At 31.8% G+C, this 24,904-nt stretch overlaps 1 protein-coding gene across 3 annotated transcripts; it reads right to left on the minus strand.

Annotated features, from left to right (window-relative positions):
• Nucleotides 1–19,858: 19,858 nt before the first annotated feature.
• Nucleotides 19,859–22,132, minus strand: LOC135582694 (GABA transporter 1-like). Of its 3 annotated transcripts, none has more exons than XM_065191274.1 (6): nt 21,952–22,132; nt 21,770–21,867; nt 20,984–21,170; nt 20,723–20,853; nt 20,410–20,646; nt 19,859–20,329 (listed from the first exon to the last, which is right to left on the minus strand). In XM_065191274.1, the coding sequence occupies exons 1-6, from the start codon at nt 22,115–22,117 to the stop codon at nt 19,949–19,951; spliced, it is 1,200 nt and encodes a 399-aa protein (XP_065047346.1). In that variant the 5' UTR covers nt 22,118–22,132; the 3' UTR covers nt 19,859–19,948. The 3 variants fall into 3 exon arrangements, with proteins under 3 accessions (XP_065047346.1, XP_065047338.1, XP_065047352.1); XM_065191266.1 differs by having other exon boundaries at nt 21,943–22,132; XM_065191280.1 differs by having other exon boundaries at nt 21,999–22,026.
• Between the last annotated feature and the right edge of the window lie 2,772 nt (nt 22,133–24,904).

The raw sequence follows: 24,904 nt of genomic DNA on the forward strand, positions 1-24,904 counted from the left end.
AAATAGAGTCATAAATAAATTAATATACTATATATCATAATCATAAATAAAAAAAAGGTTAAAATAAAAATAAAAAAGATATATTTTATGATTTTACTATGTGAAAAATATATTGAAGTAACAAATAAATAAATAAGTAAAATTACAACCACATAACAATTGTGTTGATTTACAAGTTCAATGGCAATGAGAAAGCAAATCTGAATAATTAATTCAACGTAAGGAGTGCAACATTTTGAGGGCTTCAGAAGTGAGCACAAATATTTCAATATCAAATACTAGCTAGCTAACTTGATGTATGAAGTATAACTCTTAAGGAGGCTGACAAAATCAAATAACCTTTGCCTTCTAAACTTTTGAGTGCATGGGTAAAACTAAGTACCCAACTTATCTTAGTTATCTAGAAAAAAAGTTTTGCATATTTTTGTAGATCATTTAAGAAGTACTTAGCAACACATAATAGTTATCAAAGTCTCACTTATGGTGATTGGTTTTCCTAAAGATAGTTTATTTGCTTCATTCCATAATAGAGTGGCAATTAAAAGTGGAGAGAATAGGAACCTAATTGGAGGTGACAATTATGTAGATAAAGAATCAATGGACAAATATTGTGAAGGACATGGTCTCAAAACTTTAACTTTCATTAGATGATGCTTATTGAAGCTTCAATAAACATCCATCCAGTTCAACCAATATAATATGCTACATGTGAAGGTTTTCTCCTTCACTTGAAAGATTTGTTAGAACTAGCGAAGATAAAGTGTAATTCTATCCACCCCACAATAGAGTCAGAGTTATTAGTGATTTGAACTAACACTAGTGATCAAAGTTTGACTAATCAACAACAACGACAAGAGAATAACTGGGAGAGAGGAGGTGTATTATAATTTGATCTTCGGAGTGGCCCCTCAAAACTTCGTTCATCTTAGAACATTGGAACCCCTAGATTGCACATGATGAGCTCTGGAGTAGTGTATTAGGTTGATTCGTCACATAGTTCGGTAGCAATGTCGTATGGGCACTTGTCCTTAGGTAACTTTATGATATTATGAGAACTTCGACTCTTTATGTACAAGCACATAAGTGTCACACTACTTAGGCAAAACTATAGTCTATAAGAGTATATCATATTTGATTCTTTATTTGGATATAATTATATACTTGAGATTGAGAATACTTTATATCTGAAAGCTACAGTTGAAGACTTCATGCAAGTCTATTGTATCAACATTAAAAAGAGATAATAAATTTTGGATAATAGAAAATCTCAATTAAGATAAGGTAAAAGGTATGAAATTACTTTGTATTCTTGGAGGCTTCTTATATTAGAAAATTTGATGTGTTCATTGTACCACTAGCCTTTGTTGGTTTTTAAATATGGCCACAAGATCCCCATAAGATTAATACTCCCAGAAGCGTGAAATATGTACGTCTCTTAAGTATTATCATACCTAGACCAATATTGGTTGTGGAGAAGTTGAAGTAGAACCTGTAAATAGAAGATAACGAGAAGATCAGTAAAATTTATCATCATAAATTTTTAATCTAAATTTAAAAATCAATAAGGAGAATAATATAAAGTAAATTATTGAAAGCTAAAATAATATTTTAATATTACGTGGATATACCATCTATAAAATCCAATCAATATATTAATGGTATCAAATTATCATTATTGAGCTCGTCATAAGAAACTCTAATGTAATATTTTAAAAATTGAGTTAAAGTTAGAAATTACACATAATAAAAAAAATCAAATTTGTTTATGTCAAAATACATTTAAGTTCATTACATCTAATGTAACAAAATTGATATTAACTCTGATATAACTTTTAATTATAATGAAGTTGATATGAATATAAACTTAATGTTTTTGAAACGCTAATCCGCTAGGTAAGGTTTGAAGATCACAATCTACTTCTCTTGCAAAAATCCATCGAACAAATCCCCAAGCAAAGCTTAGTAGAAATACATGATGGGAATATAAAGAGGAATAACCTTTGTATATAAACAAATACTAGTAGGCCAAAACACACAGCGGAATTAAATGGAAGCACAATCAAATAGAATACCAAGATATACGTGGAAAACTCCTTCAATATGAAGGGTAAAAAACCACGGAGCAAACTAGAGATAATCCACTATGAGAATAATGAATATATAAATCTCAATCTCTTGCCCTAAACCCTAGCAACAATCACAAGAGAATAACTGGGATATAAGGATCACGTCACTGCCTACAATATTAAAAACCTCCCCAAGTAATCACAACAAGATTCTACTGTAGATTTGATCTAACATGAGATGACACACTACTAGATGATTGAGAACAGTCTCTCTGCATTGTCCTTATCTTCTTCCCTTTTTTTCTCTTGTTTTTCTGTCTTATTCTCCTTCTTTTCTTTAGAATCTTGTGGCTGTAGCCTTCTCCCATGTTGCTACCTTTTTCTGCCTCTAAAACACAACCTCCACCCCCCTTATATTGATCTAGGGTTAGGTTAAGAGGGGGCGTGGGTTGTGGGCTGATAAAGCTCACATTGGGCTAAACATGGGCTATCAGCCCAACAACCTCCCCCTTCAGCCCATAAGGGAGGCTGTCCCATGACTCCTCAATGTGAAGTCACGCCAATCAACTGGTTAGCTGTCGGCATATCTCCTGTCTTTCTTTTGGTAAAGTTTTTGTCAACATGTCTGCTCCGTTGTCATATGTATGAATTTTCTGAAGTTGCAACTGCTTCTCTTCAAATACATTTCGAATCCAATGATATCTAACATCTATATGCTTTGACTTGTAATTAAACATTGGGTTTTTACATAAATGGATGGCACTTTGGCTATCACAATATACCACATAATTTTTTTGTTTCAGCCTCAATTCTTGTAAAAATTATTTTATCCATAACATTTCTTTGCATACCTCTATAGCAGCAATATATTCTCCTTTTGTGGTAAATAGAGTAATACACCTTTGCAACCTAGATTACCATGGCACAGCTCCCCCTGCAAAAGTAAGTAAATAATCTGAAGTGGACTTCCTTATATCTATATCTCTTACCATATCTATATCTGTGTAACCTGTCAACACAAGGTCCACCTCCAAAGCTTAAACAAACCTTAGAGCTCCCTCTAAGATATTTAAAAATCCACTTCACTGTTGCCCAGTGCTCTTTGCCTGGATTTGCAAGAAATCTGCTAGTAACACCTACTGCATATGCGATGTTTGGCCTCGTACATACCATTGTATACATTAAACTTCCAACTGCTGAAGCATAAGGAACCTTTTGCATTTTCTCCTTCTCCTCATTGACGGACTCTGTTTTGAGCACAACTTGAAGTGGCCTACAAGAGGAGAACCAACTGGTTTTGCATTGCTCATACTGAATCTTTCCAATACCTTCTCGATATATTTCTCCTATGACAACCAAATCTTCTTGCTTTTCTTGTCACGGGAAATTTACATGCCTAGTATTTGCTTTGCCGGCCCCATGTCCTTTATTACAAAAGACTCACTTAGTTCCTTCTTCAACCTGTCAATTTTAGACATATCTTTCCCAAGAATAAGCATGTCATCAACATAAAGTAAGAGAATAATAAAATCCTCACCAAACCATTTGATATATACACAATGATCTGAAGCCATTCTTTTGTATCCATTTTCTATCATAAATGATTCAAACTTTCTGTACCACGGTCTTGGAGCTTGCTTTAACTCATACAAGCTCTTCTTTAATTTACAGATAAAATTCTCTTTACCTTTGACTTTAAAGCCTTCTGGTTGCTCCATATAAATTTCCTCCTCCAAATCCCCATGAAGGAAAGCTATCTTCACATCTAACTGCTCAATCTCTAAGTCCTGGCTAGCAGCAATACCAAGAGCAACACGAATAGAAGATATTTTAACAACAGGAGAAAAAATCTCTTTAAAGTCAATACATTTCTTTTGATCAAAGCCTTTCACAACCAATCTAGCTTTGTATTTTGGTTGAGAATAATATTCTTGAGTCTTTAATCTGAATACTCACTTGTTCTTCAAGGCCTTCATTCCATTTGGTAGTAGCACCAAATCATAAGTGTGGTTCTTCTGAAGAGTATTCATCTCTTCTTATATAACAACTAACCACTTCTTTTTCTACTCACTTTCAACTGCTTCTTGATAACTTTCTGGTTCACCTGCATCAGTAACCATCACATACTCATTTGTAGAGTATCTTCTGGAAGGTTGACGTTGTCTAGAAGATCTTCTCAACTGAGGTTCTATGGGAAGTTGTTCTCCAACTTCTTCTTATTCAACATGTCTTACAGGTAGATTAACATCAGGCTCCACACCATCTTCCTGCATATCTCTCCCATCACCCTAATATATTGAAAGAGTAACTGGGTCACAATCTGCTAATCCTTCTGTAGAAGTCTTGGGCGGTGCCCCTTTCTTCAAATCCTCAAAGGTTTGATCCTCAAAGAAGACCACATCTCTGCTTCTAAACACCTTCTGTTTTTTTGGATCCTAAAGCCTGTAACCAAAATGATCATGTGAGTAGCCAAGAAAAATACATTCTTTAGTCTTACCATCTAGCTTGGACCTCTCATTGTCTAGAATATATGCAAATGCATGACAACCAAACACTCTTAAATGCTTGTAGGAAACATCTTTCCCTGACTATACATGCTTTGCAACATCACCATCTAGGGCTGTACATGGTGATAAGTTGATCACATCGACTACAGTCCTCAAAGCCTCATCCCAAAACCTTTTGGGTAGCTTGGCCTGTGAAAGCATACATCTGATCTTTTCCATAATGGTATGATTCATCCTCTCTATAATTGCATTATGCTGAGGTGTACTAGGAACTGTCATCTCATGTTGGATTCCATGTGACCTACAATAATCATTAAACAATCATGTATACTCACCATCATTATCTGATCTTATGCATTTCAATTACCTTTTTATCTTCCTTTCAACCCTGGCATGAAACTCTTTGAAGACATTAATAACCTAATCTTTGGTTTTCAAAGCATAGGCCCAAACTTTCTTGGAAAAATCATCTATAAAAGTGACAAAATAAAGTGCACCACTTATACCAAGAACAGATCCACCAGGAGTTTTTGTCCTCAAAGGACCACATACATTTGTATAAACATGGTCTAAGGCATGCATTTTTTTAGACAAAGCAGGACTAGTAAATGAAACTCTATGTTATTTACTAGCCAAACAATCAATATAAGGGTTCAGATGTATACCTCTGAGATCTGGTAATACCTCTCTCTTGGAAAGAGCTTGTAGTCCCTTCTCGTTCATGTGTCCCAATCGCCTATGCCACAACTCTATGCTGAAGTCTTTTTCTGTAGCATTTAACTACTCGTCATAATCTTTAGCCTGCAACCTGTACAAAGTATAACATTTCTTTCCACTAGCTATAATAAGAGAACCCTTACTGAGCTTCCATTGCCCTTTGTGAAATATGCTATCATAGACTTCATCATCTAGCCTTCCAACTAAAATTAAATTCAGCCTCAAGTCAACCACATGACTCACATCCTTAAGCACTAACTTGCAGCTAAGGTTGGTCTTTAAATGGATATCACCCATGCCAATGATGTCTGTTGTTTCATAGTTGTCCATCTTGACAACACTAAAGTTTCTAGACCTGTATGTGGCAAAAAACTCCCTCTGTGGTGTAGCATGATAAGAAGCACCTGTGTCAATCACCCACTTAAGATCCTGACACACACAAGAAAAAATATCATCAGAAGGAGACAAAATCAAATAATCACCACCCTACACTATAGTTATGATATTATCTTTTGACTCTATAGACTCCACTTCTTTCCCCTTTTTCTTGCTCTTGTTAGGTTGCTTACATTGGTTCTTGTAATGTCCTTTCTCACCATAGTTATAGCAAACAATATATTTTCTTGATCTTGACTTACTTTTACCCATGCATGAACTGCTTTTAGACTTTGACCTTCCTCTGTTCTTTGAGATAAGTGCCTGTAAATCATTCTGAGATGTTGCTGAACTCTTTATTCTCAACTCCTCATTCAATAAACTGCTTGTTACTTGACTTATAGTGATAATACCATCTAGCACAGAATTACTGAGGGAAACCACCAGTATCTCCCAACTTTCTGGTAATGAACTAAGAAGTAACAAAGCCTGCAACTCATCGTCAAGAGACATTTTCATAGAGGATAACTGGTTAGTAATACTCTGCATTTCATTCAAATGCTCAGCAATAGAAGCGCCCTGTCTATATTTTAGGTTCATAAGTTTTCTAATAAAAAAAGCTTTGTTGCTAGCTGTTTTTCTTTCATAGAGACTTTCCAACTTTTTCCAAAGAGAATATGCAGAAATTTCAATAGAAACATAGTGAAAGACATTATCATTAAGCCACTGTCTAATAAACCTAATTGTTTTTCGATCTAACCTTTTCCACTCATTATCCGTTAGAGTTGTAGGTTTTGCACTATCCCCCTACAAAGGTCCATACAAATCTTTGCAATACAAGAGATCTTTCATTCTTGGTTTCTATATCATCTAATTGTTTCCATTCAAACTAATCATACGAGAAACATTACTGGCCTCCATGTTCAAATACAAAAATTAAATCACCAAAACTCCGTTCTGATACTAGTTTATGGAGATATAAAGAGGAATAACCTTTGTATATGAACAAATACTAGCAGGCCAAAGCACACAGCGGAATTAAATAGAAGCACAATCAAATAGAACACCAAGATATACGTGAAAAACTCCTTCAATGTGAAGGGTAAAAAACCACGGGGCAAACTAAAGATAATCCACTATGAGAATAATGAATATACAAATCTCAATCTCTTGCCCTAAACCCTAGCAACAATCAAAAGAGAATAACTGGGATATAAGGATCACGTCACTGCCCACAATATCTAAAACCTTCCCAAGTAATCACAGCAAGAGTCTACTATAGATTTGATCTAACCTAAGATTAGAACACTGCTAGATGATTGAGAACAGTCTCTCTGCGTTGTCTTTGTCTTCTGCCCTTTCTTTCTCTTGTTTTTCTGCCTTATTCTCCTTCTTTTCTTTGGAATCACGTGGCTGCAGCCTTCTCCCATGTTGCTGCCTTTTTCTACCTCTAAAATGCAGCATCCACCCCTCTTATATTGATCTAGGGTTAGGTTAAGAGAGGGTGTGGGTTGTGGGCTGATAAAGCTCACATTGGGCTGAACATGGGCTATCAGCCCAACAATACAAGTATGCAATATATGCTTTGTTTCGATAACATTTATATAACAATGAGTTGTATTATATTTAAATTCTTACAAAATAATTTAATATTTGAAATAATAAATTACTTGATATTTTTCATATAATTTTGATGAAAGGTGTCTAATAATGTATAAGTGGTGGCTGCATTTGAGAACTAAAGATTAAGTTTCACAAACATAATCTGAAAAAAAAAAAGTAATTATTAAGATATGCATAATTTTTAGTATAATACATTTTTAAGTTAAAAATTATCATGTAGTTATCATAGTTCTAGTAAAAAAAGAAATACTGACTTTCTTTATATACATAATCCAGAATTGCCCACCTAATAAAATCAGTATGAGGAAAAGAATCATCTTCCAAAAACTGATTGGCAGACTCTCTTTATGAACTACAGCAAGGTATGTCTCAAATGCACATAGCAAAAAAAGATATTAGTATAAAAATAAATAAATAAAATATAAATATTAAGATAAAACTATAGAAATTGGGTATACCTCCAAATATGATCGATGAAGTTGTCTCTCTTTTTGACTACAGCAAGGTATGTCTCATATGCACATACCAAAAAAAGATATTAGTATAAAAATAAATAAATAAAATATAAATATTAAGATAAAACTATAGAAATTGGATATACCTCCAAATATGATCGATGAAGTTGTCATAATAGTAGTACGAAGAAGATTTTTTCTTTTGCGAATAAAGATTATTAGATGATACATGTAATATTTTTCCAATAAAATAAAAAATATAACCTTCAAGACATACTAGAAAATCTACTGGTACTGACATGCTCGTAGTCATGAATAACTCTACTAATATAGATGATAGTATAATACTTATTAACAAACTTTTAATAAGTAAGATACTATCAATAACTTTATACCATAGCATGGTCATTTGTAATATATATTTCAGGAATTTCAAGGGCAGTGCATGAAAAAAAAAATCATTAGAAAAAATAGATTTTAAAATCCATACAATATTTACACAATAATTAATATTTTTTTAAACATTATGAATATCATGGTGAACACATTTAAGCATTAAATTTTTAAACATTATATTAAGTATCATAATAAAACTAAATAATGAAATAAAATTATCCAAAAAGTAACATGAAAAGAATACAATTATACCAAAGTGGTAACATCTTAAAAATAATGAAAAGATATTGGGAACCAATTTGATAGATCGAGTTGTACTATAGTCATATTCATTTTGAATCAATATGACAACTATATAGATCTTTTTCTATCATTGTGATCTATAGAAAATCATAACTTTAGTTAAGAATATTTAATTCATCATCTTATTTGAGAAATAAAAAGTAAAAATCATGTTTTGTGTATTTTTTAGCACATCACAAAATGATAAATGTATACTAGAATCTGAATAGTGTAATAAGTTAATTGATGATATATACTCAAGTCACCATTATAATGTGATTTGATTAATTTTAAATATTCTTTACTAGCATTGCAATATTCAAGAGCTTAATCCACTAAAATTTTTGACAAACATGTTTTACTTAGAAATATAAAAAATGGGTAGAAACCTTATGTGAAGTAATATGGATTATATTGGCTAATGTATATTCTTGTTATCATAGTAATCCTAACTTAATATTCTTGATTATATTTTGATTGATTAATTTGCATTCTTATAATTCTCTATGTATATATAATATTTGTTCTTATTATTATAGTAATCCACACTTAGTATTCTTGATTATCTTTAGATCGATTACTTTATATTCTTATATTCATTATGCATATGTAATAATTGTGAATATTAATATCCAACAACATTTGATGTTTCATAAGACATAAAGATTTGCTAAAAAACATATAATTATTTTTGTGATGACTTTGTGTTTAAATAAAATCAATAAGATTATCATATAACTCAATCTATTAAATTGATTTTCAATATTTTTTCAGCATTTTTAAGATGTTACAATTTTGGTATAATTATATTCTTGTAATATTACTTTTTTTATGATTTCATTTTTTATTTAATTTTATTATTATAATTAATATAATTTTTAAACTTTTAATACTTAATCATTTTCACCATGTGACATTTATAATGTTTAAAAAATATTAATTATTTTATAAACATCATTATGGATTTTAAAATATATGATTATTAATAATTATATTTTTTTTATTTAGTGCCCTTAAAATTTGTGAAATGATTATTATAGAACATGAAATTACTTTCAATTGTATAAGGTTATTGGTAGTATCTTACTTATTAAAATTTGTTCAATAAGTATTATATTATCATTTATATAAGTAGATTTATTCACGACTACGAGTATATTAGTACTAGTAGATTTTTTATTAAATTTGGGAGGTCATATTATTCAATTTCTTTGAAAAATATTATATGTATCATTAAATAATCTCTATTTAGAAAAAATAAATCTCCTTTGTATTTCTATTGTAGTAACTTAATCGATCATATTGGGAGGCATATACCATTTGTATAATTTTCTATTTTAATAATAATATTTATATATTTTATATTAATATTTTTCAATTATGTGCATACAAGATATACTTTGTTAGAGCTCAAAAAGAGGGTGTGCCAATCGATTTTCTTATAAAAGATGATTCTTTTCTTCACAATGATTTTATGAGGTAGGCAATTTTCGATTATTTATGTGAAGAAAGTAAGTATTTCTATTTTTATTAAAATTAATAACTACATGATAATTTTTAACTTATAATTTAATAATACTAAGAATTATTCATAATATTAATAATTATTCTTTTCGTTTTAGATTATGATTATGAAATTTAATCTTTGCTTGTCAAATGTAGCCAATACTTATGCATTATTAGATACTTTTTATCAAGATTTTATAAAGAATATAAGATAATTTATATAAATATTATTGGAAACAAAATATGTATTGTGTGCTTACATTTCTATTAAGCTTTGTTTGGACATTAATTTGGTTGATTTTTTTAAAAGGAGGGTAAGGTCTTCAAACCTTAACCATATTTGACATATTAGTATTTCAAAAATAATAAGTTCCTATTCACATCAACTTCATTATAATTATATTATAGTTAATATCAATTTTGTTACATTAGATGCGAAGAACTTAAATATATTTTGAAGACTAAAATGAAGTAATGTGGATGATATTGGCTTTAGAAGGTATAAACGATAAAGTACTTTTAGAAGGTATAATGGTACTATTATTTCATTACAAGATCAAGTTATTTTATGATTTTAAGTGATAAATTTTATATCAATGAAATATTTTTATTATTCAATCAAATTACTTTATAATTTGATCGATTTAAAAAATTTAACATTTAATCATTTAAAAACTTATCAAACTAACAAAATATTTTAAAATTTTCAATGATGTCAATTTGGATGGTAAATATCTTGATAATTAATCATATATTCCTGGAATCGAATAGATACTACATACTTTTATTAAAAAAATAAAAGATTGCTTGTCATTGTACTCAAATTTCTTGTCATAAAATGTTACAAATAAAATTAGATGATAACAAAGGAAAAAAGAACTATGAGAATCATTTTTTTATAGTTTAATTTGAAAATAATAAAATATCTAACCAAAAGATAATGTGACTAAAAAAACCTTAAAATATTGCTTTGTATGGTATCAAACTATAATTGTAACAAATTTATAATGAGAATTTATATATGAAAAATATAATTATTTTTTAAATATAAAATATTTCTTTATTATATCATTCACTTAAAAGTTTACTATTTAAACTAATGCATATATTTTTTTATAGAAAATTGAGAAAATAACAATGATATAAGCTAGTGATGATGTTGAGCATGATGTCAGATGTTTTTATATCTAAGATATCAGATTTCAAGTAAAATATTATTAAGTATAAAATGTAAGCTAACACTTTTTTTTTATGAAGATAAAAGCTTTTTAACATCTTTTATCTTATTTGGGAAGTAAAATGATAAATAATAAAAACAAATCCAAATTTTAAAGTATCAACCATTTAACGACTAAATAGATCTTTTGCTATCATTATAATATATAGAAAATCATAATTTTAGTTAAGAATATTTGATTTAACGTCTTATTTGAGAAATAAAAGATAAAAATTATGTTTAATGTATTTTTAGTACATCATGAAATGATAAATGTAAACTAGAATTTGTATAGAATAACAAGTTAATTGATGATATACTCATGGTACCATCCTGATAACATTTGATTATTTTCAAATATTTTTTATTAGCATTGCAATATTCAAGAGCCTAATCCACTGAAAAATTTTAACAAATATGTTTTACATAGAAATATAAAAAAGGGGTAGAAATCATATGTGAAGTATTATGAATGATATTGACTAATGTTTATTCTTATTATCATAGTAATATTAACATAGTATTCTTGATTATCTTTAAATTGATTAATTTGCATTATTATAATTCATTATGTGTATATAATGTTTGTTCTTATTACTATATTAATCCAAACTTAGTATTCTTAATTATTTTTAGATTGATTAATTTGTATTCTTATAATTTTTTTATGTATATGTAATAATTATGAATATTATTGTTAGACAACATTTGATGTTTCATAAGACAAAGAATTACTAAAACATATATGATTATTTTTGTGATAACATTGTGTTTAAACAAAATCAATAAGACTATCATATAACTCAATCTATCAAATTTGTTCCCAATATCATTTGATCATTTACAAGATATTATCACTTTTATATAATTATATTATTTTGATATTACTTTCTATATAATTTATTTTGATATTTAGTTTTATTATAATACTTAATATAATGTTTAAACTTTTAATGCTTAATCATGTTCACCATGTGATATTCATAATATCTAAAAAAACAATAATTATTTTGTAAACATTGTTATGAATTTTAAAATATTTGATTATTCATGATTGTTTTTTTTATGTAGTGCCCTTAAAATTTGTGAAATGAATATTACAAAAAATAAAATGACATACCCATAGTATAAGGTTATTGATAGCATCTTACTTATTAAATTTTGTTTAATAAGTATTATACTATTTATATTAGTAGATTTATTCATCACTATGAGTATATCAATACTAATAGATTTTCTAAGAAATATGGGTGGTCATATTTTTTAATTTATTTTAAGAATATTAGATGTATTATTCAATAATCTCTATTTGCAAAAGATAAATCTCCTTTGTACTTCTACTATGATAGCTTCGTCGATTATATTAGAAGGTATATATAATTTGTATAGTTTTTATTAAAATAATTATATTTTAATAATTATATTTTTATAATAATATTTTTATTAGGTGCATACTTTTGAATCTTGGATTTTGATGATTAAACTATTGATAGTGTTTGTGATTTAATATGCATTTAAGTGATGTAGGGGTAACGTCGATCAGAAAAGGTAAATTGATTAAAGTAGGAGGAATCAGATGTTGAGCCAAAGCAAACATATCAAAAGATTAGACGTCGGGTCGGAGGAATGATTGACATATCAACAGTAGGTTTCGGGCCGTGAATTTGGGCATTGGGCCAAGAATATCGGACGAAGCATCGGATGAACTAATAACATATCGGACAACAAGAATTCGCTTGTAATCGATTATGTCTAGATCGAGTTAATTAAAGTCTGATTGAGTTAGTTTAGAAAGTAATTAAGCTAACTCAATTAGGGGCCAACTAGGCCCAAAATAGGGCTATTTTGGGCTAAGAGAAAGGTCATTCCGTGACCTAAGTTTGGGCTATGTTCGACCAAATGAAAGGCCCAAACAGTGACCAAACAGGTGAAACTATCATGGCACAGTCTCTAAGACTATGTCCGACAGTGGTACCGCCAGTTTGGGTGGTGGTACCACCCAAACACAGTCTCCGAGAGACTATCAGGCGGTGGTACCATCAATATGGGTAATGGTACTGCCTAGTGCTAGTGTTGTAGACGGTGGTACCACCCAGCACAAGCAGTGGTACGGCCAGGACCCGGGAAACCCAGGATGAGATATTTTTAAGCTCCAAGTTTGAATCAACTTAAGGCCTATAAATACCTCTCTCGTCCCTAGTTAACAAACACAAGTATTGAGAGTGAAAAAGAAAAGAAATGCTGCTGTAATCTTATGTAGACTCCTCTCAAAAGATCTAAATGTTAGTATAGTTTGAGAGAGGAGTAAGTGGGGGTGTAAGGGTTATCTCCTAAACTTGGTAAAAGGAGAAAGAGCTATAAAAGGTGGTTGGTCTTCACCTATTGAAGTAAGACCGTTAGTGGATGCCGGTGGCCTCGACAAAAGAGGAATCAGTGGAGTGGATGTAGGTCACGATGACCGAACCACTATAACTCGGTTTGCATTTACTTCTTACAATTTACATTTACTACAAATTGTCCTTCTTTACTTGCTTTATATCCACTACACTCTTTCGTATGCTTTCAAGTTAACATCTTCCGAAACGGTTTTTAACGAATGAATATTTTCCAAAATCGATATTTTTACTACTGTACTAATTCACCCCACCCCCCCTCTCTTAGTGCCGACTCATTCCTAACAGTTGGTATGAGAGCCCCATTATTTCTCATTTGGTTTAACACCTAAGAGAAATGGCTCTTTTCGACTTTTAAGAAGGTCAGTCTCTCATTCGTCCTCTCATATTAAATGGGATGGACTACACATATTGGAAAACTCGAATGAGAGTTTTCTTGTTTTCTATTGATTTAAATTTATGGAATATAGTCAAAAACAGATTTCAAAGGTCTTCTCTTCCAATGAACGAATGGAATGATTTGGAGAAGAAAATTTTTCTTTAAATGCTAGAGCTATTAATGCTCTATTTTGTGTTTTGAGCAAAAATGAGTTTAATCGTGTTTCTTTATGCGAAACTGTACACGAGATTTGGCACATACTAAAAGTAACTCATGAAAGCACGAATATAGTAAATGATTATAAGATAAACCTTTTGATGCATGATTTTGAACTTTTTCGGATGAAGCCAAACGAGACTATTGGAGACTTGTATACCTATTTACGAATGTCGTCAATAGTCTAAAAGCTCTTGATAAAAGTTTTTCTAAATTTAAACTAGTTAATAAAATATTAAGATCCCTTCTAAAGAGTTGGGACCCTAAAGTAACGGTCATTCAAGAGGCCAAGGATTTAAACCATTTTTAACTTGAAGAACTTATCAGGTCTTTAATAACCTATGAAATAAGTTTTATAGCACAAAATGAATATGAGAACAACCTTTCAAAGAACAGGAAGGATTTGGCACTTTGAACAATTGAATACCACTTGAACAATGACTCAAGTGATGATGATGATGACCTTGAACTCCTCACAATGAAGCTTAAAAAATTCTTAAACCAAGAATCAAAGAATAAAAATAAACTTAAAAAGAAGTTTCCAAAGAAGAAGAGAGTGCTCAAGGCAATATGGGATGAATCGAGTACATCCGAAGATGAATAACAAACCAACAAAGGCGAGGTGGCAAACTACGCCTTAACAACTTTTGATAACGAGATAACCAAAACCCCTTTGCTTTATTTCGAAATTACATAATGCATTTCATGAGTTATTTTTAAATTAGTTTAGAATTTTTTTTAAAATTTGTATGATGTAATAAAAATAAAAAATTATTTTTGGGATCATGCTAGTAATTTTGAAAATGATCATGACAACTGCATGTGTTGTGAAAATACAACAAAATGATGCTTAACAAGATTAATCTTATGTTTAAGAAGTAATAATGTGTATCATGTTGATTTTCGTATTGCTTTTCAATTTTGATTGAAAATGCTTTATGTTTAATGAAACCATACTTAATGTTTTAATGAAAATGTTAAGAGATTTGATATCATGCTTAATAAATTTATAGTTTGAAATTGTGCATGATATATCTTGAAAACTTGAAACCATATTTTGATGTCATGCCCAAAGTAGTGATGTATAATGATCATGCTTAATAAGTTTATAGTTCGAAATTATGCATAATGATTTTTGTGATTCATGGCATATTGATTTTTGTCACAATGAAAGTTGCTTTTTCGGTTTTAAACAAGATGGATGGTTTTCATATGAAAAACTTGAGCATATTTATAGGAAATCAATCACATAAAATAAAACACATAAAAAGAAAAATGTATTATCATTGCAATTAAAATGATAAATCAAATCTCTTGTCTAAAGAAGCCATATACTTAATGTGTCATATTTTTGGACATGATGATTAAATTTGTTTTTCGGTCTTAAACCATGATGCATGTTTTTTATTTGGCATAAAAAGGACATAGGCATGCTTGTATGAAACAAACAATTTAAAATGAAACATCTCTATCTTATTGACTTTTCGATAAAAGATTTATGAATCCATATATATTATTTTCTTTTTATGAATCTCTTGAAAATGATTTTGATTTCAAGATTTGAATTTGAGTGAGATATATCTTGATTTTTTGAGATTTATAACTTAAAATTTCTTATGCATGAATCAATATATTATATCATTTGATCTATCAAGATTTCGTTTTGATTATTTAAAAGGAGATTTACTATATGAATTATGTCTTTTGGTATTCAAATGGTCTTATGTTTCATGACATGATTTCTTTATATTTATGACTTGTATGCCTTGTAATGATTGAAATATTTTACACCATTATGTTCTTCCCTTCTTTCTTGTTTAAAATGACAAAAGGAGGAGAAGTTATGATCATGCATGGTAGGATGTAATTTGACATTTTGATACCATCATGATGTGAAATATTTATAATTTTGAATGATGCATGCAATACTTATGATTTTATTTTGATGATGTATATGATGTATTGCATATGATGTGAATTATGATTAAAATTGCCTTGATTAAAATTGCATATGATGTATTACATATCTATGATTTTTTTTTAATGAAATGATGAGAGAGTCAACAATTATCATTTTCTAAAATGATACTCTAGAATGATTATTTATCTTTGTCATGCTTTGAAATTTTTTGTAAAGGTAAAAAGAAATACAAAATTGTATTCTTCCCTTCTTTTTGACAATGACAAAGGGGGAGATAAAATCTGCTAGCTTACACACTTCAAGAAGTAAAAGGTGGCTAATTTGCACATCACAAAGAGTGGCAAAACTTATTAGCTTGCTCATCTCAAAAGCAAAAGTGCTATCTTGCCTATCTCAAGAAGCAAAAATTGTAACTTGCACATTGCAAAAGGAAGCAAGAATCACTAGCTTGTACACGTCAACAAGAATGCTATCATGCATACTTTGAAATGATATAAAATCTGCTAGCTTGCATGATATGACATAATACTTGCTAAATTTTTTAGCTTACAAATTGCATGATGATAAATGCAACGTTTGACATTATATCTTAAAAACTTGATAGTTGCACTTCTCCTTTTTGTTGATGTCAAAGGGGGGAGAAGTATGATGATGTTATGTATAATTTTATGATAACATGTTGCTTGGATTTTTAAATCCAAGAGTTCTATCAATATGGCATATTGATAGGGGGAGTTTGGTTAAACTCCGGGAGTTTGTTTAAACTCAATCATCAATTAGTTGTCATCATAAAAAAGGGGAGATTGTTGAATCTCAGATTTTGATGATGAAACCAATTGATAGTGTTTGTGATTTAATGTACATTTAAGTGATTCAAGGCTAACGTCGATCAGAAAAGATAAATTGATTAAAGCAGGAGGAATCATATGTTGGGCCAGAGAAAACATGTCAGAAGATTAGATGTCAGGCCGAAGGAATGTTCGACGTATCGGTAGAAAGCTTTAGGCTATGAATTCGGGCATCGGGCCAAGAAGATCGGATGAAGCGCCGGATGAACCAATGACATGTCGGACAACAAGAATTTGCTTGTAATGAAATATATCTAGATCGAGTCAGTTTAGAGTCTAATTGAGTCGGTTTAGAATATAATTAAATTAACTCAATTAAGAGCCAACTTGACCCAAAGTAGGGCTATTTTGGGTCAAGAGAAAGGCCCATTCAGTGACCCAAGTTTGGGCTATGTTGAGCTAAGTGAAAAGCCTAAACAGTGACCAAACATGTGAAACCATCGTGGCACAGTCTTCGAGATTGTGTCAGGCGGTGGTACCACCTAGTCACAGTCTCCGAGAGATTGTCAGGTGATGGTGTTACCAGTCTGGGCGGTGGTACCACCTAGTGCTAGTATTGCATGCAATGGTACCGCTAGGACCCGGGAAACCTAGGATAAGACATTTTTAGGCTCAAAGTTTGAACTTAAGGCCTATAAATACCCCTCTCATCCCTGGTTAACAAACACAAGTATTAAGAGTGAAAAAGAAAAGAAACGCAACTGTAATCTTGTGTGGACTCCTCTCAAAAGACCGAAGTGTTAGTATAGTTTGAGAGAAGAGTAAGTGGGGGTGTAAGGGTTATCTCCTAAACCTGGTAAAAGGAGAAAGAGTTGTAAAAGGTAGTTGGTCTTTGCCTATTGAAGGAAGACCATTAGTAGATGCCGGTGGCCTCGACGGAAGAGGAATCAGTGGAGTGAATGTAGGTCACGACGACCGAACCACTATAACTCGGTTTGTATTTACTTCTTGCAATTTACATTTATTGCAAACTGCCCTTCTTTTCTTACTTTATATCCACTACACTCTTCCGTATGCTTTCAAGTTAACATCTTCTGAAACGAGTTTCAACGAACGAATATTTTCCAAAATCGATATTTTTACCACTGCACTAATTCGCCCCGCCCCCCCCCCCATCTTAGTGTTGACTTGTTCCTAACACATACAACATATTCCTTGTTAGAGCTCAAAAAGACGATGTGCCAATCGGTTTTTGGATGATGATTCTTTTCATCATACTGATTTTATTATATGGGTAATTTTGAATTATGTATATAAAGAAAGTAAGTATTTCTATTTTTATTATAAGTTTAGTGGATAATTTTTCACTTAAAATTTAATTATACTAAAAATTATGCATATATTAACAAATATTCTTTTCTTTCCATATTATGATTGTGAAACTTAATCTTTGGTTCTTAAATACAATCACCAATTATGCATTATTAGACATTTTTCATCAAGATTATATGAATAATTAAGGTAATTTATTATTTAAAATATTAGATTATTTTATAAGAATTGAAATATAATACAACTCATTGTTATATAAATATTATAGGAAATAAAGAATGTATTGGATACTTACATTTCTACTAAGCTTTACTTAAGGAATCATTCAGTGGATTTTTGTAAGAAAAGTATAGTGTGGTCTCTAAACTTTACCTATATTTGGCATATTAGCATTTAAGAAACTATAAGTTTTTATTTATATAAACTTTATTATAATAAAAAGTTATATTATAGTTATATTAATTTTGTTACATTAGATGCGATGAACTTCAATATATTCTTAAACCCAACATGAAGTAATGTGGTTGATATTGGCCCGTTAGATAGTATAAAAGTATAAATATACTATTATTTCATTAGAAGATCAAGTTGCTCTATGATTTCAAGTGATAAATTTTATATCATTAAAATATTTTTATTATTCGAACAAATTACTCTATGTTTTGATTGATTTAATAGATTTAACAAACTTTTAGTACCTTCTTTTCTTTTACCACATGAAGTTTCAAATCTGAATCTAATATGATAATTCTATTCATGATTATTGTGCATATATATTGACATAAATAGAGACATAAATTAATTAACAATTGCTTAAGAATACTAAACTAAATATAATAAATATTTTAATAAGAATATTATATTTCTTATTTGATTATATTATTGACTATTCATTAAAGGATTATCAAATGATCATATAATTTCTGATATTTCAAGAATATTATGCTTCCATATAGATAAGAAAAATCTTGAGATTAAAAAGTTAGGTCTAGTACAAATCCGTCATCATACCCATCATCATCAGATATCCTTGTTATTTCCTTAATTTCCTATATAACAAATTATGTGCATTAGTATAAATAATAATCTTTTAAATGAATGATATAATAAAGAAATATTTTATATTTAAAAAATAATTATATTTTTCATAAATAAATTCTCATCACAAATTAGTTAGAATTATAGTTTGATACCATATAGAGCAAATACTATAAGATTTTTTAGCCCCATTATCTTGTGGTTTGATGTTTTATTATTTTAAAACTATATTACAAATGAATGGTTCTCATATTTTAAAACTGTATTACAAATAAATATTTGATTTTCGTTGCAAAATTTAAAGATAAAAAATTTGAGGACAAGAACAAGCAATCTATTTTTTTTATAAAAGTAAGAGTATCGATTCGATTCCAAGAATATGCTACGATCAAGATATTTATCATCTAAATTGACATCATTGGGAAATTTAAAATATTTTGTGAGTTTGATAACTTTAATGATTAAATGTTCAATCTTTTAAATTGATCAAATCATAAATCTTTTATGAATGGATATAATAAGAATATTATACAAATTAGATAAAAACTATATGACAAGTGTATTTTGAGATAAATAAAAAAACAAGACACTACTGATGAGGTAAAAAAAGGCGAAGGATTTCAATCCATAAAAGCCCAAAATGAGATATTGTTTTAAATATCAAATTTAATTTCATTTGCGTGTCATTAAAATCATAATGAGAGGGGCAATTATTTACTGTTACACGTTAAATGTGGTTCATATATCCGCAAAAAGCTTGTATGTCTTGGCGTCCAGAATCACCTGCCGCACCGCCGAAATGGAACCCAGCACGGCCAGCAACGAGAACACCGCGGCAATGGCGGCGTTCAGCCAAAAGATGAAGCTTCTCCTCGACGGCTTGAAGGTGATGTTGTACAACACCGACGGCACCGTGAAATCCAGCGGCAGGAACCCGAAAGCGCCGATGACCGCGTTGAGGTCGCCGAAGAAGGGCAGCATGGCGGCTATGAGAGTCGCAATGACGATCGATAGCGATCGGAAGATGAGCCTCGGCACGACGTTCCGACTGGAGTACTGGTCCTTCGTTGGGTCGGCGAACAGCCCCTCCAGCACCTCGTTGGTTGGCTGCAAGTATACCTGCGTGAATCAACATCCCCGCTTCAGATGCTCTGTGGTGGTGGGTGGTTTCTTGCCAGGTTGGGGATTTGTGCCCTTACCACTCCTACGGCTGCTAATTGGAGCAGGACGAACACATTGGTCATCATGAGGAACCACTTGGGGACCAGAACGGAGCCGTCTTGCAGGATGAAGTTGGCGGTAATGGAACCTTGAGCTCGGTTGCCGAACGCCCAGTAGCCTGATATCGCCACGCTGAAGAACGTCATCACCACGATCGTGTAGCAGAGGCAGAGGCCCTTGAACATCTTCCCCGTCACAGGAGGAGCTGCTGTTGCCTGCAAGGTCACGCGAGAACGATGAAGCAGATGAAGGCGCGTCACCGGTCCGTCGTCACGCTCATCGCCTACATACCTGTATCTCCGGAATGATTCCGTTGCCGAAGGTGGTAGCGACGATAGCAATGGCGTTGAACACTCCAAAGACGCGATCTTGGCTGTCGCTCGGAAGGGAGTAGTCTCTCGGTGGTGCGGTAGACGAGTGCCCTGTCACAGGTCGAAGGTGCATGTTACGTGTTCGTTAAAATGTTTACTGAGTGGAGAAGATCGATCCTGTGCATTTAAGCTATGGTGTGGTTGGAACTCCAAACTAAGGATCGAGAGGGGCGAGGATTACCTGCATGGATGGAGCCCGCAGTGGCACACGCACTGTAGGCCAAGCAGAGCATGAGCGAGATGAGGTTGATGTGCCTGAGGGAGTGGAAGGAGGGGATCTGCGCGAGGATCAGCATGAACGCCCCAAAGATGACAACAAATTCATAAAGCTTCATCATGCCATCTGGCCTGGCGATCAAGTATATGGACTGCAAAAACAATGCAGGAGTTCAGATTCAGCAAAGCTTAATCGAGTTCTTTTAGTCACAGAACAACAAGCTGGTTCGATGGCTTTGCACTCAAGCATATGGATGGCAAACAAAATGCAAGAGCTTGGATTCAGCAAAGTTTGACTGAGTTCTTGTAGTCACAGAAAAAGCAATCAAGTTTGAAGGCCTTTGATCAAATATATGGACTGCAAGCAGGATGCAAGTGCTTGGCATCAGTAAAGAGTTCTTCTAGTCACAGAAAAACAAGTTAGTTCGATGGCCTTCAATCAAATATATGGACTGCAAGCACAACGCAAGCGCTTGGCATCGGCAAAGCTCGATTGAGTTCTTCTGGTCACAGAACAAGAAGCTAGTTTCATGGCCTTGCCGTCAAGTATATGGATTGCAAACACAACGCAAACGCTTAATTCAGTAGAGCTCAGTTGATTGTTCTTGTTACGGAACAACAAGCTATTTGATGGCCTCGCAGTCATGCATGGACTACAAGCATAATGCACAACCTCAATTCAGCAAAGCTCAATTGACTTCTTCCACCTTACAGAACAACAAGCTAGCATGATAAGCTGCAGAAGACGAACCTTCATGCTCTGTCCACCCAGCAGAGCGGCGCCAATGACTGCACCGAAGCATACTGAGAATTGAATTGGGCCAATGTAGAAACGACCCCATCTTGGCCCTGTTGCATCAAGCACAAAAATATCAGAAATTTTGGATGGCTCTTATGGTGCAAACCCTGAAAGAGCAACAGTACTCATCAAACCAATGGCAAAATTAAACAAATGATGCAGAGTGTGGACAGGATATTGCCAGCTTTCAGCATGTTGCCTCATGTCTTGACCATTTGAACTTGGGCAACCTCTGGAAGAGTGGCGTGTTAGACTCGACCATCTATCAGGATTCCCACCATCAATTATTGTGTCATTCATGCACCCATTAGTCACATTCAGACAGGTCTCTTCTGAAAGATTCTAATAACTGAAGACACATGCATTGATTGCATATTGGGATCAGAATTTTAGTAGCTTTGGAGTGTACACAAAGTCCATGTTGATTATTGATATGGAAGAATAATTTATATTATCCTTTGCCTTCTTTGACTGATATTAATTGCAACTTGGACATTATACTTCTTTTTGGTGTGATGAATGAACCATGGAAAGACTTGAACTGACACCCTTTCTGTTTCTCATTCATCTTATTGATCGTGTGATCCTATGGTAGAGATGTTTCATGGTAAACCTCCATGAGTCCAAGTCATTTTCTTGGTGATGTAATCGGGGGATAGTTTGGGTACAGTAGGCTAAACTTCATACAGCTTAGTACTTGTCCTGGGATTGTGGCACCTATCAATGTGATCCTGCCCGGTGTGAGGTGCAGGTTTTTGACCCAGCTTGCTCGAGTAGGAGACAGCAAGCAAATAGGTGAGCTGTGGCCCTCTAGAGGAAGATTTGGAACCTTCTAATTGTAAAAAGAATTACTATTCAAAAACTCATTGGTATTCCTTCTTTTTGAGGTATGCACCTAACAAAAAAAATATTATTATCAAAATAAATAAATAAAATTTAAATATTAAAATAAAAACAATACAAATTGTATATACTTCCAAATATGATTGATGATGCTGTCGGTAATGCAAAGAAGATTTATCTTTTGCAAATTGAGATATTGGATAATACATGTAATTTTTTCTAATAAATTGAATGATATTACCTCCTAGATTTATTGGAGAATCTATTTATACTAACATAAACATAGTCATGAATAAATCTACAAATATAAATGATAGTATAGCTTGGGACTTTGATGACAATAAGAGAATATTTGCAAGGAATCTAAGTAATGATATGTGTAAAATATAAAGGGTCATCTAAAACTTTTCACATTAGAGGATTATATCCAAAGAAAACAAAAAATATAAGCTAATTATGGATTTACACACATTTGTTAAAATCAACGTGTTCTATGTAGAATTTTGAAATTTAGACGGGTGAATGTGTACAACCCCCTCATAAGAACATCGTACATAAATGTAATATTTCAAGTAACGTTCTTTACCATTGTATTTTGCCAACCGTTTGCTTTTATCAATGGCAAGCTGCATACTAAGTTTTCATCATTCAGACTCGATGTAACTCTACAAAGATATACAAACATATTATGCCTCTGAATAAATCTACAAATGCAATAAAACCATCATTTACGAGGCTTCTCCTTGCAACTGAGGCGAGACTGCAACTATAAAGTTTGCTTCTGCCAAACCTCTTCCATGGAACTCATCTAGTGCTCATACTCTCAACATTAACTCTCGAACTGTTGGAGCCTCCTATGGCCTATGTCATTTTCCTCTTCCTTCTCAATGCAGCCTCGACTTTCAAAACTCGTCATTGCAATTCTGCAAGGATGGATGATTTCACCAAAACCTTCTCAAATTCTCCACCTTGCAAATGTATTCCAACCTCTAATGAGCCAGTGAGCAAACAACAAAAAGTGCAACAAAAAATTTGAAGTATAAACTCAGATATGGACATGAGCCAAACTTTTCTAACATCTTTAAGCAAAAAAGGCGAAAATTAAAACTTCACATGACAAAGAAGTGCAGCATAATGCAGAAATATTCACAATGGAAAGAAAAACATAAATCATGAAATGATAGATAAATCATAAGCATAAATCATAAACACAATATCCACAAATTATATTAGTAGGCTAATCCATCAATTAGCACTCTATCTAATGCAAACGATAACTTTATCTATTGGAAAGAATATGAACTTCAAATACAATCAAGAATGCAAATAGGAAGATCATGACATTGTGAGTTAGCGTTTGATCCAATGATCTTCATTTTAACTTTAGTGCTGGTTTCAACGAATCAAAAATATTTTTATTTCTATAGTTTCTCCAATTTCAGATATTTTGGCACTTTCAACACTTTTCAGCTATTTATGTCAATTTCGGTAGTTTTAGTTTTCCATATTGAAATATATGGTTTTCTTTAACCAAAAACTAAAGAGCATAAGGTAAATATTTTATATATTACAAGATTGAAGATATCAATGAAAACAGGATCAGTTCATCATTTTCAACCAATTTGTTGATCTCTATTGATAGTTTTTGCCAAAACCATTATGTTTCAAAGTATCCAAACTCAGGAAAATTCAGATTGGGACAAACTATATGAGGTCCTTTTTTGTCAACCTAGACAGGAGTCAACCTAGAGATAAAACATGAATCGTTAATTAGTTAAAAGTATAGATTATCATAAGTTGATTATCATTCAAAATATTCCATATGAATAATAGATAGATAGGAAAATCAAGAAAGAGCATATGTATGAATAAAGAAATAGCATAATGCACATGATTTGCAATTGAATAGTAAAACATTTAATATACCATATCCACGGAAGCATATGGGTAACTTTACACCTTTTAATTCAAGTAATGCAGTAGGTAGGTCCCATAGTCTCTCTTCGCATATGATGCCCCAAGCAAATGTAGGTCATAATATTTTCGTATGGACTATTCGATACTTTCACCAAATAAAATCTACAATAATTCCTATGAACAAGCTAACGACAAAGAAAGGCTCACTAAGAAATGGAATTGCAAGTGCAATTGGATCAGGTACGTATTGAGACCATGAAACTTTCTTCTTTTGTAACTATTAATGTAGAATATTAAGGAATATTGAAATAAAAAAGAACAGAATGG

This window comes from Musa acuminata, chromosome BXJ1-1 (assembly GCF_036884655.1).
Source record: "Musa acuminata AAA Group cultivar baxijiao chromosome BXJ1-1, Cavendish_Baxijiao_AAA, whole genome shotgun sequence".
NCBI lineage: Eukaryota > Viridiplantae > Streptophyta > Magnoliopsida > Zingiberales > Musaceae > Musa > Musa acuminata.

Bases quoted from the DNA above. Each gene is read 5' to 3' on its own strand.
- LOC135582694 (XM_065191266.1), bottom strand. From the start codon at position 22,117: ATGAATGACACAATAATTGATGGTGGGAATCCTGATAGATGGTCGAGT. The intron at 20,854-20,983 runs GTAATCCTCGCC...GACCTGTGACAG, and splicing joins TGCGGGCTCCATCCATGCAG to GGCACTCGTCTACCGCACCA. The intron at 20,330-20,409 runs GTAAGGGCACAA...TGATTCACGCAG, and splicing joins AATTAGCAGCCGTAGGAGTG to GTATACTTGCAGCCAACCAA.